Source organism: Prionailurus bengalensis, chromosome C1 (assembly GCF_016509475.1).
Source record: "Prionailurus bengalensis isolate Pbe53 chromosome C1, Fcat_Pben_1.1_paternal_pri, whole genome shotgun sequence".
NCBI lineage: Eukaryota > Metazoa > Chordata > Mammalia > Carnivora > Felidae > Prionailurus > Prionailurus bengalensis.
In genome coordinates, this window is record NC_057345.1 from 33,407,848 (window position 1) to 33,424,639 (window position 16,792).

At 43.4% G+C, this 16,792-nt stretch overlaps 2 protein-coding genes across 3 annotated transcripts in view; both read left to right on the forward strand.

The window, feature by feature from the left end:
* On the forward strand, window positions 1-9,680 carry CC1H1orf50 (chromosome C1 C1orf50 homolog). Of its 2 annotated transcripts, none has more exons than XM_043574628.1 (5): window positions 1-146; window positions 275-390; window positions 7,851-7,937; window positions 8,461-8,592; window positions 9,157-9,680. In XM_043574628.1, exons 1-5 carry the CDS (start codon window positions 77-79, stop codon window positions 9,340-9,342), a joined length of 591 nt encoding a protein of 196 aa, XP_043430563.1. In that variant the 5' UTR covers window positions 1-76; the 3' UTR covers window positions 9,343-9,680. The 2 variants fall into 2 exon arrangements, with proteins under 2 accessions (XP_043430563.1, XP_043430562.1); XM_043574627.1 differs by having other exon boundaries at window positions 29-155.
* Window positions 8,483-16,792, forward strand: part of TMEM269 (transmembrane protein 269) — a 25,958-nt gene continuing 17,648 nt past the window's right edge. The window contains exon 1 of the mRNA XM_043574626.1: window positions 8,483-8,592. The gene's annotated coding sequence lies outside the window, so the exon portion shown is untranslated. The remainder of the gene's footprint in view (window positions 8,593-16,792) is intronic.

The following is a 16,792-nucleotide window of genomic DNA, read 5'->3' on the forward strand; positions in this document are numbered from 1 at the left end:
TCCGCCCACAGGTCTCTATGCGCATGCTCTTCCCTCTCGCGCCGCGGCTGGGGACGCGGGAGGTCCGGCTGTTGTCATGGGGGACGCCGAGACGCCGGGGCAGTCGGGGGGAGTCCCCGCAGACCAAAGAGTTCAGCCGGCTACAGGTCGGGGAGGTACGCAGGGCGGGAGTCCGAGCGGGGAAAGAAGCCCTCACGGAGCAGCTGGTCTCCCGGGCTGCGCGGGAGGCCGAGGGCGGGCGCTCACGGGCTGTGTTCCTGGGTATGTGTCGCAGGAGCCCTGGTGGAGCTCACCCCGACCCCCGGAGGCCTGGCCCTAGTGAGCCCCTACCACACCCACCGGGCCGGGGACCCCTTAGACCTCGTGGCGCTCGCAGAGCAGGTGCAGAAGGTGAGGAGGCGCGGCTGGGGAAGTAAAGAACCGTTTTGGTTCACGTTTGGCCCTGCATCTTGAGACTGGGACCTCACAGCCAAAGCCAAAGCGAAAGCCATTTGCTTTTTGTCTCCATTTTACAACTCGGGAAAACTGATTGTCATTGAGGGTCGGTAGTCTGACTCGCACTCTGAGCTTCTGAGACCAAAGGCTCCATCTGCAATATGAGTGCCCATAATCTCCTTTCGTGGGAAGTTTTGCACAGCACTTTGAATATTCAGTATTTCATTTGGGCCTCAGGACAGCCCTGTAAGGTAGGCAGTACAGAAGTTATTCTTCCCATTTGACTCGTGAAGAGAAGTTTCCATGCAAGTGTCAGATTACCCTAACGGATTCTGCAGGGATGCATAGTCCACTTACTTTAAACCGCTTCCCATTAGATCGTTATCTGTGCCCTGAACGCTTTTAGAACGTAACATCTTTTAGAAGGACAGGGACTTTTTGAAATTTATTTTCATTTAATTTATTTTTAAAATTTATATCCAAGTTAGTTAGCATATAGTGCAACAATGATTTCAGGAGTAGATTCCTTAATGCCCTTTACTCATTTAGTCCCATCCCCCCTCCCACAACCCCTCCAGTAAACTTCTGTTTGTTCTCCATATTTAAGAGTCTCTTATGTTTTGTGCCCCTCCCTGTTTTTATGTTATTTTTGCTTCCCTTATGTTCATCTGTTTTGTATCTTAAATTCCTCACATGAGTGAAGTCATATGATATTTGTCTTTCTCTGGCTAATTTCACTTAGCATAATACCCTCCAGTTCCATCCACGTAGTTGCAAATGGCAAGATTTCATTCTTTTTGATTGCCGAGTAATACTCCGTTGTATATATGTATATATACCACATCTTCTTTATCCATTCATCCATCGATGGACATTTGGGCTCTTTCCATACTTTGGTTATTGTTGATAGTGCTGCTATAAACATTGGGGTGCATGTGTCCCTTCGAAACAGCATACCTATATACTAGAAGGACAGGGACTCTTAAATTTTGTCCTGTGTTCTCATTCACTGGGCACAACATTCCCAAGCCCAGTGCTTACACATTCATTGCCAAGAGAATAAGGAGGAAATGTGAAATAACAAAAAGCGTCAGAAATTTTGACACGTGTGTGTTAATCCCACTGTTGATAATAACTTGCACTGTAACTTAAGGGAAATTACTTTTCTCTGGACTTCAGCTTCTTCATCTGTAAAATGCAGGGTCTCAACTAGGAAAGTTCCTAGATCTAAAGCTGCGAAAAACCAAATTCCATCTAATTTTTTTTTATAAATTTTGTTTAATGTTTATTTTTGAGACAGAGAGAGACAGAGCATGAACGGGGGAGGGTCGGAGAGAGAGGGAGACACAGAACCTGAAACAGGCTCCAGGCTCTGAGCTGTCAGCACAGAGCCCGACCCAGGACTCGAACTCACAGACTGCGAGATCATGACCTGAGCAGAAGTTGGTCGCTTAACCCACTGAGCCACCCAGGTACCCCTCCATCTAATTTTTACCAAGACTTCCAGTTGTAGAACCCTCTTCAATATGTACAGATAAAGGGCCCTGCTGCTCTAAAGCTTCTGATACTCCTCTCACCCTTGTGTGCATTATCACATTTGGCTTTGGTTATATTCAAAGGTCTTTATTTTGTTCAAAATATTTAATAATTAATGTGCTCAAATTCCCTCACATAAACATCTCTGTACTTCAGGTTTTGTTTTTTTTTTTAATTTAAGAAGTATTCAAATGCTTAGGAAAGTGCTTTTGATTCAAACTTAGTGACTTGTCTTTTCTAGAGAGGTGGGAAGCAAAGCATAACTTTTATAGATTAGGAGAGGGGCGCCTGGGTGGCTCAGTCGGTTAAGCGGCCAACTTCGGCTCAGGTCATGATCTCGTGGTCCGTGGGTTCGAGCCCCGTGTCGGGCTCTGTGCTGACAGCTCAGAGCCTGGAGCCTGTTTCGGATTCTGTGTCTCCCTCTCTCTGATCCTCCCCCGTTCATGCTCTGTCTCTCTCTGTCTCAAAAATAAATAAACGTTAAAAAAAAAAATTTTATAGATTAGGAGAATACCATGTGTCTGTTTAACTGGATCACTTGTTGGGAGGGAGGCAACTAGGCCCAAAGCTTGGGCAAACATTTTCATGGCTTACTGAGTGACCATCATATTTATTACAATGGCCTGAAACAAAAAAAAAAAGAAGATGGAACACAGTTTTTGCCCTTCAGCGTATGATCTAGTAAAATACAGAGGATGCATTATGGTGCTGCCTCCTTTTTTCCAATATTATCAATATTGAGCAGCTGGAATAAAAACACTAGAAACAAACAGATTGAATCAAGCATATTTACTGTTGGTGTCCTGAAATGTACTTTGTAGCAGGACTGACTGCTGCCATGCCATTTTGGTATTGATGTGTGTTTAGAATGCTCTAGAGGTCTGGTATTAAGGCAGAAATTTGGAATCAGACTTATCAGTGTTCAAATCTTCAACTGCCATTTATTAGCTGTTATTAACCCTTGGACAGGTGGCTTTACCTCTCTGGGTATAATTCCTAAAATGAGACTGAAGTTATCATCTCCAACTTCATAAGGTATTATAAAAATTAAGTTAGATAATATATGTGAAGGGCCTCAGAATGATTGGGGCTAGTAATTAGAAGTACTCTTTAGTAATTAGAAGTGTTTAGTAATTAGAAGTACTCTTCTCATTTCTGTTATGAATTAGACTGTTTTGTTTACAGGGAACAGATTTGCTGCCACCACCTTAAGAAGAAGATTAATAATGAGGCCACTCCTAACCTAGAACTCTCTTAGCTCTAGAAACCACCTGCTTTCTCTTTGGCCACCAGGTGCCTCACTGTCCTTGGAACAAAATGCAGTACTTTCACCATGGGCCATAAGGCCTTGCATGATCTGGTTCCTGCCCCCTTACTGACTACTCATTAACTACTGCCCCTCGCTAACTGCCTTTCAGACATAACTTCTCCAGTTTTTGTTGCATGCTGGCCCTTTCTTTTCTTCAGACCCAAGTCAAATGTCACATCTTCAGTGAGGCCTTCTTGTCTATTGAAGGTTATACTCCACTCCATCCAGATGATGGTATTATTAAATTGAATATGGGTACCTGGTGGCTCAGTCAGTTAAGCATCTGACCTTGGGTCAGGTCATGATCTCATGGTTTGTGAGTTCGAGCCCCACATCCGGCTCTCTGTGTCAGCAAAGAACCCACTTCAGATCCTCTGTTCCCCTCTCTCTCTGCCCCTTCCCAGCTTATGCTCTCTCTCTCTCTCTAAAAAAAAAAAAAAAAAGTAAACGGGGGCACCTGGGTGGCTCAATTGGTAAGTGTCTGACTTCAGCTCAGGTCATGATCTCCTGGTTCACGAGTTTGAGCCCCTACATCGGGCTCTGTGCTGACAGCTCAGAGCCTGGAGCCTGCTTTGGATTCTGTGTCTGCCTCTCTCTCCCTGTTCCGCCCCCACTCATGCTCTGTCTCTGTCTCTTAAAAATAAATAAACATTGGGGCGCCTGGGTGGCTCAGTCGGTTAAGCGGCCGACTTCGGCTCAGGTCATGATCTCACGGTCCGTGAGTTCGAGCCCCACGTCGGGCTCTGTGCTGACAGCTCAGAGCCTGGAGCCTGTTTCCGATTCTGTGTCTCCCTCTCTCTCTGCCCCTCCCCTGTTCAAGCTCTGTCTCTGTCTCAAAAATAAATAAATGTTAAAAAATTAAAAAAAAATAAATAAACATTAAAAAAAAACCACATTAAAATAAATAAATAAATAAATTGAATTTGCATCTAGCCTGCTCATGCATGCCAATCCCTGCAGTGCTTACCACTACCTATTAAACCAGTTACTCCACTCACTTGTTACCTCTGATCTGCTTCTACCACATCATTCTGGTTATTTTCTTCATAATAGCACATCATTATTCTGAGTCCACATAATACTAGCTCTAATTGTCTTTCTTGTTGGTGTCTGTATCTCTCACCAGAGCTGTGTTCTGCATTATGGTAGCCTCTAACCACATATGGTTGTTGAGCATTTGGGCTATATGGTTAATGCAGCTGAGAAACTGGATTTTAAATTTTATGTAATTTTAACAATTTACATTTTATTTATTTATTTATTTATTTATTTTTATTTTTAATTTTTAATTTTTTTTTTTAATTTTTTTTTTTCAACGTTTATTTATTTTTGGGACAGAGAGAGACAGAGCATGAACGGGGGAAGGGCAGAGAGAGAGGGAGACACAGAATCGGAAACAGGCTCCAGGCTCTGAGCCATCAGCCCAGAGCCTGACGCGGGGCTCGAACTCACGGACCGCAAGATTGTGACCTGGCTGAAGTTGGACGCTTAACCGACTGTGCCACCCAGGCGCCCCAACAATTTACATTTTAAAATGTGATAATTGATTCAATTATTGGACACTTTTGAAGTATATTTGGAACAAGCTGAGTATGTGAACTGACCCTTTTAAATGCAAATTTTATGAAGTTTAAGTACCGATTGAGTATTTCTTTTAATTTTTTTTAATGTTTGTTTATTTTTGAGAGAGAGAGAGCACGCATGAGCAGGAGAGGGGCACAGAGAGAGGGAGACACAGATTCTGAGGCATGCTCCAAGCTCTGAGCTGTCAGCACAGTGCCTGATAGGGGGCTCAAACCCACAAACTGTGAGATCGTGACCTGAGCCGAAGTCAAACGCTTAACTGACTGAGCCACCCAGGTGCCCCAGATTGAGTATTTCTCACGATAATTTGGTATCTCAATTGATAGTATGAGTGTAAAATATAAGTATATACTTAGTATGAAATGTAAAGTATCATTAAAATTTTTTATACTGATTGCATGTTGGAATAATGTTTTTTGATGTATTGGGATAAATAAAATATTATAATTAATTTTACTTATTTATTTTTATTATTTTTATTTTTTTATTTTTATTAAAAAAAATTTTTTTTTTCAACGTTTATTTATTTTTGGGACAGAGAGAGACAGAGCATGAACGGGGGAGGGGCAGAGAGAGAGGGAGACACAGAATCGGAAACAGGCTCCAGGCTCTGAGCTGTCAGCCCAGAGCCCGACGCGGGGCTCGAACTCACGGACGGAGAGATCGTGACCTGGCTGAAGTCGGACGCTTAACCGACTGCGCCACCCAGGCGCCCCCTATTTATTTTTATTTTTAACACAGCTGCTAGAAAATTAAAAATTTACTAATTTGGGGTACCTGGGTGGCTCAGTTGATTAAGCAACTGACTCTTGGTTTTGGCTCAGGTCATGATCCCACAGTTTGTGGGATTGAGCCCCTCATTGAGTTTTGTGCTGACAGTGGAGCCTGCTTGGGATTCTCTTTCTCTCTTGCTTTCTCTGCCTCTCCCCCACTCGTGCTTTCTTTCAAAATAAATAAACATTAAAAAAATTACATATTTTACTTCATATTCTGAAGGACAGTGCATTAGGCTGCAATCTTGATGGAGGTAGGGACTTCTTTCTCCTGTTTCTAGTATGTCCAGGGCCTGGCATGATGTCTCATACACAGTGGCTGCTCAATCTCTATTTGTGGAGCAGATAAATGATTGACTCTGTTGACTCCATTATTTTCTTCTCATGTGATGCTGTCTTATACCTGACTTTTACCTTGAGCTTCCTCAACTCACCAGCAAATTCTCTTAATATTTCTTTTTTGTATTTTTATTAAAATAAAATTTAAATATATACAATATACATATATAATTATATATAATCTATATATTAATTATACTATAATATATTATGTTATATCATTATAATATATCTTTAAATATATTACAAAATATTTGTAATAAATTTAAATTAAAAAAATTTTTAAATGTCTATTTTTGAGAGACTGAGACAGAGCATGAGGGGGGAGGGGCAGAGAGGGAGACATGGAATTGGGATCAGGCTCTAGGCTCTGAGCTTTCAGCACAGAGCCCGACATGGGGCTTGAAACCACGAAGCCTCAGTTGGAGGCTTAACTGACTGAGCCATCCAGATGCCCCTAAAAAAATTTTTTTTAATGTTTATTTATTTTGAGAGACAGAGACAAGAGTGTGAGTGGGGGAGGGGCAGAGAGGGAGGGAGGCACAGAATCCTAAGCAGGCTCCAGGCTCTGACTTGTCAGCACAGAACCTGATGTGGGGCTCCGACTCATGAACTGTCAGATCATGACCTGAGCCAAAGTCAGACGCTTAACCGCCTGAGCCACAGAGGCACCCTCTTGATATTTCTTAGTTTGAGTTTAATCTCGTAATTTCTTCTTCTTAACTTGCCGTATACCCCTAGACATTAATCAGGTTTTCTTGATAGTAAGCTGGAAGTCTTTGACAGATTTCTGATGCCTGAGTGATAATCCTTCCCATTGGTCACACCAGTCTCTCTGGTTTTGAAAAGTGTTTGAGGGGCACCTGGGTGGCGCAGTCGGTTACGCGTCCGACTTCAGCCAGGTCACGATCTCGAGGTCCGTGAGTTTGAGCCCCGCGTCGGGCTCTGGGCTGATGGCTTGGAGCCTGGAGCCTGTTTCCGATTCTGTGTCTCCCTCTCTCTCTGCCCCTCCCCCGTTCATGCTCTGTCTCTCTCTGTCCCCAAAAAATAAATAAACGTTGAAAAAAAAATTAAAAAAAAAACAAGAAAGCATTTGAAGTAACAATTAGGGGGGCGCCTGGGTGGCGCAGTCGGTTAAGCGTCCGACTTAAGCTAGGTCACGATCTCGCGGTCCGTGAGTTGAGCCCCGCGTCGGGCTCTGGGCTGATGGCTCGGAGCCTGGAGCCTGTTTCCGATTCTGTGTCTCCCTCTCTCTCTGCCCCACCCCCGTTCATGCTCTGTCTCTCTCTGTCCCCAAAATAAATAAACATTGAAAAAAAAAATTTTTTTTTATTATTTAAAAAAAAAAATTTTTTTTATTATTTTAAAAAAAAATTTTTTTTATTATTTAAAAAAAAATTTTTTTTTATTATTTTAAAAAAAAATTTTTTTTTATTATTTAAAAAAAAAAATTTTTTTTTTTCAACGTTTATTTATTTTGGGGACAGAGAGAGACAGAGCATGAACGGGGGAGGGGCAGAGAGAGAGGGAGACACAGAATCGGAAACAGGCTCCAGGCTCCGAGCCATCAGCCCAGAGCCCGACGCGGGGCTCGAACTCACGGACCGCAAGATCGTGACCTGGCTGAAGTCGGACGCTTAACCAACTGCGCCACCCAGGCGCCCCAGGGTGAGCTTCTTATAAACAGTGATATTTGAGTTGGGTGGGAACTGGGTGAGATGAGTGCGAGTTCCCAGGACTGTGTTGAGGCTAGGAAGGGTATTTAAGGCATAAGCGAGGATGTTGAGGTAACTCTTCACTCTGAGCTCTAAATACGAACATTGTCGAAGTCTTCTCCTTTTTCCACCCACAGTTTGGTTTTGTCTCACCTGTAGGCTGACGAATTCATCCGAGCAAATGCCACCAACAAACTAACAGTCATAGCTGAGCAAATCCAACATTTACAAGAACAAGCCAGGAAGGTGAGTAACACGTAACAGTTTTTAGGTAGGGACTCCTTTTCCTCATTTAATTCACAGGTCTGCCTGGTCTTGCTTATAATCGTTAAACTATTTTGTCTTGCTTATAATCGTTAAACTATTTTGTCTTCAGGACCTCCTAGAAATATAGAAGTGTTGAGCAAAATAGAGTAAGCCCAAGAAGTTAGGTATGAGGTAAGCTTTTTCACTGGGAGACAGTTTCAGTGAAGTAAAGCATTTTGAGGGGAAAAACATGTTCTCAGTTTTAAAAGAAATGTACATACTGCAGAAAAATAGGAAAGAAATTTAAAAGGCACTCAAAGCCAGCGACGTTCACCAATGCAATTCTTCTAAAGGCATTTTTACAGTCTAGTAGCATAGTCTAATTTTTGTCTCCTCAGAATCATCTGGGTCCTAGTAGTGACTGTGTGCTATGGGGGAACAATTCCTAAGCATTGATTGGGATAATCACTGAGTGTGCCTGTTATGTCCAATACTTAATTTGTTACATCTCTGTGGTTCTTAGGTACTGGAAGATGCTCGCAGAGATGCCGACTTGCACCATGTAGCTTGTAATATAGTAAAAAAACCTGGCAACATTTATTACCTTTATAAACGGGAGAGTGGTCAGCAGTATTTTTCTATTATTTCTCCAAAGGTAAGAACATGTATTTTTGTGCAGAAATCTACTCTGGTCTTTGAGAAACTCTTGGCATATGTGCGTGAAGATGTAGGCATAAGGTTTGTAAATGGCCTTCTAGAAAATTGGAGTTTTTCGTGAGCCCTGGCATGACTCTTAAAAAATATACATGAAAAACACAATTAAATTATCTCACAGTCATTATCTCTGTTAAGGGAGGTATCTGATGTGTAATGCAGTGAGGATGATTCTGACTGGTCTGAAGTGAAAACCCAAAAAGAAATTTGTGGCATACAATGAGGAAATGAGGGGAGCCTGGGTGGCTCAGTGGGATAATGATTCTTGGTTTTGGCTCAGGTTATGATCTCACTCTTTGTGGGTTCAAGCCCTGCATCAGGCTCTGCACTGATGGCTCCGGAGCCTGCTTGGGATTATCTGTCTCCCTCTCTCTGTGCCCTTTCCCCGTCTGCTCTCTGTCTCTCTCTCTCAAAATAAGTAAATAGACATTTTAGAAAATAATGAAATAAGCTCAATTTCTTTACCTTCTACCCTGATGAGAACTGACTCCTTTGCCTTCTTTAGGAATGGGGGACAAATTGTCCACATGACTTCCTTGGCGCCTACAAGCTCCAGCATGACTTATCCTGGACTCCGTATGAGGATATTGAGAAGCATGATGCTAAAATCAGCATAGTGGACAGGTTGCTAAGCCAGCCAGCGGCCCTGCCTCCAAGCACTGAACCCGCCTTCCAGGGACTGACTGACTGAGAGAGGTCTCTGACAAACAGCTCTCACAGCAAGGACTTACCACTATCACCTCCTTGTTGCCCTCATTTTCTGCGTTGATGGGAGGGGGCATGAGAATTGAAGTCTTGGGGGGGAATCATGCACTTCTTGAAAGGAGACCCTGTGTGCATATAAATACTGTTGTAATTACTTTCAGTTCCGATGGTAATGAATCATACCAAACCCAACCAGTCACTTTCAGAGTACTGGCCAGTGTACTTTCCTTCTCCTTTATCTCCATCTGTTCTCCCGTAAGTCAGAGCATTGGAGAAAGAGGGGTGTCTTCTACCCACATAAAGGTTGGCGAGGCATTTTCCAGAGAGGACTGTTTTTAGTCTTTTTGTAACTGGAAATGTTTGAGATTGGGTTGAGGTTGAACATAGTGGGGAAAGAGACAGAGAGAGAGGCAAACCATAAAACAAACTTTAACAATAGGGAACAAACTGAGGGTTCATGGAGGTGGGTTGGGGATGGGCTAGATGGATAATGGGGATTAAGGAGGGCACTTGTGATGAGCACTGGGTGTTCTAGGTAAGTGATGAATCACTAAATTCTACTTCTGAAACCAATATTACATGATATGTTAACTAGAATTTAAATAAAAACTTGAAACTTAAAACAAAGATTGGGTTGAGGCTGTTGAGCAGTTAGTGTAGCTCCAACTTCAGATGCGTCTGGGAACAGGAATGTTGCGTAATGGAGGATGATGAACAGCTCGGCTTGCCTGGACTAGACAGTGTGTGATTCTGGTATTTTTGCACTCTTGCGGAAGTGTGGCTTGCCTGTTTTGCTCTTTCTGCCTACTTTGAGTGACTGGAGATTCTGGGGCAGCAACAATGGACAGGTTTGGGGAAGGTCTACCTGTAACCTCACAGAATTCTAGACTTGGAAGAGATGTGGGAGGCTGCCGCGGACCACTGTATGGATCTGTGCTGTAGCCTTGCTGAAGAGGAGATCCAGAGTTTAGCCATCTGCAGCAGGCCAACTCCATTTAAATGCCAACCTCAAACTATTGTGGAAGAGGGGCAGTGGGTGAGAAACAAGAAAAAGAGCCAACCTGTTGATCATGAGTTAATTCAGATTGAAACTTATTTTGACCTGAATTACCCAATAATTTAGCAGAGGCTTTTTAGCTGAGTTCCTCTAGTTCTATTCTGACTAGACTCTTGTGGGACTCTACCTCACCTCGTGTGTTCAGTGGAATTAAATTTACAGCATATCCAGTGTGGCTGTACTTCAGTGCCATATATCTTATCACAGTCTGCTGTAACCACAGTTGCCCAAGTTCCTTTCTGGGTATGGATGTCTCTTGTGCTGATCTGCTTGGTAATATCCTAACCCCATCCTAGTTTTCATGGCCTTTCCTCATAAGGTGTATTTCTTTTTTTTTTTTTTTTTAAGTTTTTTTTTTTTTTTCAACGTTTTTTATTTTTATTTTTGGGACAGAGAGAGACAGAGCATGAACGGGGGAGGGGCAGAGAGAGAGGGAGACACAGAATCGGAAACAGGCTCCAGGCTCCAAGCCATCAGCCCAGAGCCCAACGCGGGGCTCGAACTCACGGACCGCGAGATCGTGACCTGGCTGAAGTCGGACGCTTAACTGACTGCGCCACCCAGGCGCCCCTCATAAGGTGTATTTCTTGTTAGCTGTAAAATGGTCCATGAAGGCCTCACACAGAATGGGGCTAGAACCAGACAGGGCCATCCAGGTGATACTTGGTCATTTGTTTCACGGGGGGATGCTCTGTGGGGTCAGCTGCAAAAGCCTCTGATGGGGATGGTGTAGGGGACACACACACACACACACACACACACACACACACACTTTAGTGGTATAATAGTTGGTTATGTAAGTTTCCCAGGTTTTCAAAAGGTCCTGACCTGCATGGTAATGACACATTCTGAGTAGGTGTTTATTAGTTATCTGTTGCTGCATAAATTATCAGAAACTTAGTGGCTTAAAACAACACACATTTATGATTTCATAGTTTCTATGGGTCAGGAGTTCAGGCACACTTAACCTGGGCCCTCTGCTTCAAGGTTTTTCACAGGCTGCGTTCTGATTATTGGCCAGGACTGGGTTCTCATCTGAAGGCTGGAGAAGGGTCTGTTTCCAAGCTAACTTAAATTTTGGCCCAATTTTAATTCCTCCTGTTGGACTAACGTTGTTAATTCTGTTTACCAATAGACTATTAACCAGAAACTGACTTCAGTTCCTTGCCACATGGGTCTCCCCAACATGGCAACTTTCTTTATCAAAGCCAACAAGGATGAGTCTGCCAACAGGATGGAAGTTACAGCTTTGTGTATTCTAATCACGGGAGTGACATCTCATGCTTTTGCTGTATTCTGTCCATTAGAAGCAAGTCCTAGGCAAGCCCACACTCAAAGGAGGGAATTAAACGAAGGCGTGAATACCAGAAGGCAGAAATCATCAAGCAGATCTTAGAATCTCTGCCACAGTGCTTAGCTGAGAGGGAGAAAAGAAGGTTCTTGGGTAAAAGAGGCAGTATTACAAAGTGGTTAAGCATGATAGTGGTAAAGTCACAGATCGGAACTGGACTCTGCTCTGACAAAATAACTTCCCCAGCTAGCATCCCTCCTTCCTCCTGTATCCTTCTCCAATCCATTCTGCAAAAAATCAGCAGTTTGATCTTTTTAAAATCCAAATCTCCCTCACTCTTTACATTTCCTAACCACTCTAGAGCAAAAAAGAGAGCGGTGGTTAAAAAAAAGTTCTTCTGTTCAGTAAGGTGCGTTCCCTGCACTGACCACCAGGTAGTGCCATTGCTCTTTGCTACTTCTGCCAATTACCAAACTTCGGGAAAGTCCGTGGCAATGTGAAATGACTTTGGAGGTAGCACCTCTGAGTGGGGATCTAGGACCCCTTGGTTATATACAGTAACCACTTTTCATTCACCCATCCATCTACCCATTCAAAGATTTTAGAAGTATTAAGTGCCTTCTAGGTTCCATGTTCTGGAGAATAACACAGCTGAATAAAACAGGCAACCTATTCCCAAGAAGCTCACAGTCTAGTAGGGGAGGAACCAAATCAACAATTACAGTGTGGTATAAAAAAGACTATGATAGTGGCATGTAGGATATGGAGCACCACGGAAGGATAGCTAACGGCTTGGAGAATTTAGGAAGACTTTGTGGAAGAGCAGACACCAGCTTACGTGTTGAAAAACAAGAGTTAAAGCTTGTTTGGACACTCTCACCTGTCCTCTAGAGAAAGATGTCTTTGGAATTTGGAGTAGGGTTCATTTTTGGATGTTTGTTTGTGAGTGAAGAAAGGGATATCCATTTTAACAAGCCATGTCAACCAAACTAGTCCTGGCAGTCAGGAGGGCTAGAGTGAGGTACGACCTGGCTAGAAAACTCCTCCTCCTCCTCCTTCAGAGAGAGGGGGAGAGAGAGAGCGCGCAGGGGGTGGAGGGGGAAGAAGAGAGAGAATCTTAAGCAGACTCCATGCTGAGCCCCCAACGTGGGCTTGATCCTACAACCTTGAGATCATGACCTGAGCTGAAATCAAGAGACGGAAGCTCAGCTGACTGAGCCACCCAGGTGCCCCTAGAAAACTCTTACTTCTAGTAGCTAAGAGATAAGTAGATGAAGAAGGGGAGGAAAAGCAATTCCAGACTAGAAGTAATATGACATTTGGAAAATTTCAGCCAGTTTAAAGTGAAGAATGTGGGCCAGGGGCTATGGGAAAAGGGTTAATGGAAAGATTTGGGGGTACGTAGCTGGCAATATTGGCCTTTTAGAAATCTGTTTGGGCGTTAGAAGATGAGTGGAGGGAAGACCATTAGGAGCTTCCATCCCTAGTCCAGGCGAGAGAGGACGGAGGCCTGAACTAAGGTAGCAGTGATGGAATGAGATATATAATTTCATCAGTTGTAAGGTGTACTTTACTTCCCCCACGTTTTAATATCTCTGGAACTCGGATGCTTCTAAAAGTCAGTGGCACGTCGTAGTTGAAGTGGCAGCACTTTTTCCTTTCTCAGAGCTGCATAACATAATGCCGTGTCTTACAATGGTTGGGGTCTTGGATTTGATAAAGCTTGGCATTTTGAAGGTACAATAGATTGCAGCTTGTTAAATAATAAGATGTCGGGGGACGAGTGAGAAGAAAGTCTTAGGTAATGCTTGAATTTCTGGCTTGAATGCTGATACGGACGTTGGGGATCCACGCAACAAAATACGGAAGTGGAAGACATCCTGATATTTCCCAGAATAATGAGCAATCTGTGTTTGCTTTATTAATCCACCATGCTGGTCCTGTCCAGGTCCACTAGGTGTGAATAGCACCTGACTGTACTTGTCTCTCTCCACCCTAGCTGTCTGGAAGGAGGTTTGCTGGGTCTTAACCTTCTCAAGTTATCAGTCAGTCCACCAGTATTGGGAGTATTGGTATCGTAGATGCAAAGATGACAAATACTGCTTAGTGAACTTTTATTCTGCCAAGCATATCCATTACCTGATTGAATTTTCATATAACCAACTATCTATGAGGTATATTGTATTCCTATTTTAGAAAATGGAAACATCTGCTCAAAGATTAAGGAACAGGCCCATGGTTATAGTGATAGAGAGTGGTATGGCTCAGACTCAAACCGTCCTGTTGGATTCAAGTCTGAGCATAACCAGCCCTAGAGGATCCTGACATAGAGGTGTAAGAAAGTTAAATACCAAAGCGACAGAGGAAGATGTGCATATGGGATACCATAGGAGTAGTTCACTGGGATGTGTAGTGATGAGCACACAGGGCATGTATATCACGGCCCGGAGAAGTTAAGTAACTTACCTAAAGACATAACTCATAAGCAGTGGAGCCCATGTTCCTGGCACTAAAACCTGTGCAAACCCCCCAGGCACAAGATAGGGTTCATCCCCTTAAAGAGCTGGAGATTGGGAGGAAGGAGCTGCTAAGTGCCTGGAGTGATTATTTCTAAAGTACCTTTGATTCAGTGGACCAGCCTCTAGTTGAAAGCTTTTGTCTTCATTTTGATTTGGAATATTACCATCTCCTGCTTTTTTCCAACCTCACTGACTACACCTTTTCTGTCTCCTGACATCTAGCTTTTGGATTGCTCTGGGGCCTATTCCTTAGCCCTCTTTTCTATTAGGTGATCTAACCCATTCCCACGGATTACATACCCCCCATATGCTGTTGACGCACTTACATGTCTCCAACCCTGCTCTCTCCTGAGCTTCATGCAGACTTACTTACCCAACAGCCTCACTTGACGTCACGATAAACTTAACATGTCCAAAATGAGTCTGGAATTCTGCCCCAAGTGTGTTTCATTGCCAGTCCTCTCCACTGCCATCAACACCTAGCTCACTGTTTTGGAGGCCAGAAATCTAAGTCATCCTCGATTCTGTTTGTTCTTCCTGTGCCAGTCAGCAGGTCTTCTCAGCTGTCTTCAGAATATATCCCACATCTGACTGCTTCTCACCACTTCCACCCGTACCCCTAGGGCCAGACCACCGCGGTGTCTCTGGCCTGGACTAATGCAGTGACTTCCCAGCAAACCTCCCTGCCCCGGTTCTCACGGTGCTTCAGGCTAGCTCCACGGAGACTGGTAGCATTGTCCTTTATTATTGTTATTTTTAAATGTTTATTTATTTATTTTGAGAGAGAAAGAGCCTGAGTGGGGAGGGGTAGAGAGAGGTGGAGAGAGAGATCCCAAGCAGGCTCCATGCTGTCAGCACAGAGCCCAATGTGGGGCTTGATCTCACCAACCGTGAGATCATGACTGGAGCCCAGATCAAGAGTTGGACGCTTGGGGCGCCTGGGTGGCGCAGTTGGTTAAGCATCCGACTTCAGCCAGGTCACGATCTCGCGGTCCGTGAGTTCGAGCCCCGCGTCAGGCTCTGGGCTGATGGCTCGGAGCCTGGAGCCTGTTTCCGATTCTGTGTCTCCCTCTCTCTCTGCCCCTCTCCCGTTCATGCTCTGTCTCTCTCTGTCCCAAAAATAAATAAACGTTGAAAAAAAAAAATTAAAAAAAAAAAAAAAAAAAGAAGAGTTGGACGCTTAACCGGCTGAACCACCCAGGTGCCCCGGTAGCGTTGTCCTTTAAAAATATAAATTGGGTCCCAACACTTCTCTATAAAGATGATTCAAGATGGGGCGCCTGGGTGGCGCAGTCAGTTGGGCGTCCGACTTCAGCCAGGTCACGATCTCGCGGTCCGGGAGTTCCAGCCCCGCATCAGGCTCTGGGCTGATGGCTCAGAGCCTGGAGCCTGTTTCCGATTCTGTGTCTCCCTCTCTCTCTGCCCCTCCCCCGTTCATGCTCTGTCTCTCTCTGTCCCCAAAATAAATAAACGTTGAAAAAAAAATTAAAAAAAAAAAAAAAGATGATTCAAGAATTTCTCATTACACTTAGACTAGAGCCCAAGCTTTTTTCCAGGATTCTGTGTGGTCTTGCCACGTTCCTGCTGACCTTGTCCCTTTAACAAATCAAGCTCATTTCTGCTTCAAAGGCTATACATTTGCTGTTCCACCTGCCTGGAACATTTCCCCCAAGGTCTTTGCATGGTTTGTGGCTTCTCACCATTTAGGTCCCTGCTCAAGTAGCACTGCACTGATTCCCCTGTCAGAGATACCAACTCGTCTCACGTCAAAATAACTTCTGGCCCTGCCTCATTTTCCATAGCACTTATCACGAGTAGCCATTATTTGTGCCCACACTCGAATCTAAGTTCCGTGAGGACAGAAACAGTGTCTGCCTTGTTCGCTGCTATATCCCTTGCACCTGACATAGTGCCTGGCACGTAATAAATACTCTAATAATGTACGAATGGATGGACATCTATACCTGCGTACTTACTTAGATCCTGTAAAGGATCTAAGTCAACATCACTAATAGAAATGTAACGTGAGTCACATGTATGGTTTTAAATTTTTTAGTAGCTACATTAAAAAATAGAAGCAGGTGATATTAACTTTAATAATACATTTTATCTCACCCAGTATATCCTAAATATTAACACTTCAAATAATACTAAAAAATTATTTGTGTGTTATATATGAAATAACACGCTAATAATTTTTTAGTATTATTTGAATATATATTCCATATATATATTCCACATATATGTATTCCAACTCATAGCTCATATATATATATATATATATATATATTTGAATATTTGAACTGTGGTGTGTATTTTACACATATAGCACATCTCAATTCAGACTAGCCACATTTTAGGCACTTAAGAGCCATATGTGGCTAGTGGCTACCATATTAATACAAGTGTAGACAGTCTACTATTCTTGTTCTCTACTTTCTTGTGAGATTCCAGAACAGAAGGACGCTAGAAACTTCTGACAGACGGGGACAAGTGTCTTTTGTGGCTATCCCTCCTTCCTCTCCCTCTTCAGAAGGAAGCCTTGGGGATGTCCAGGCTGACAGATGCA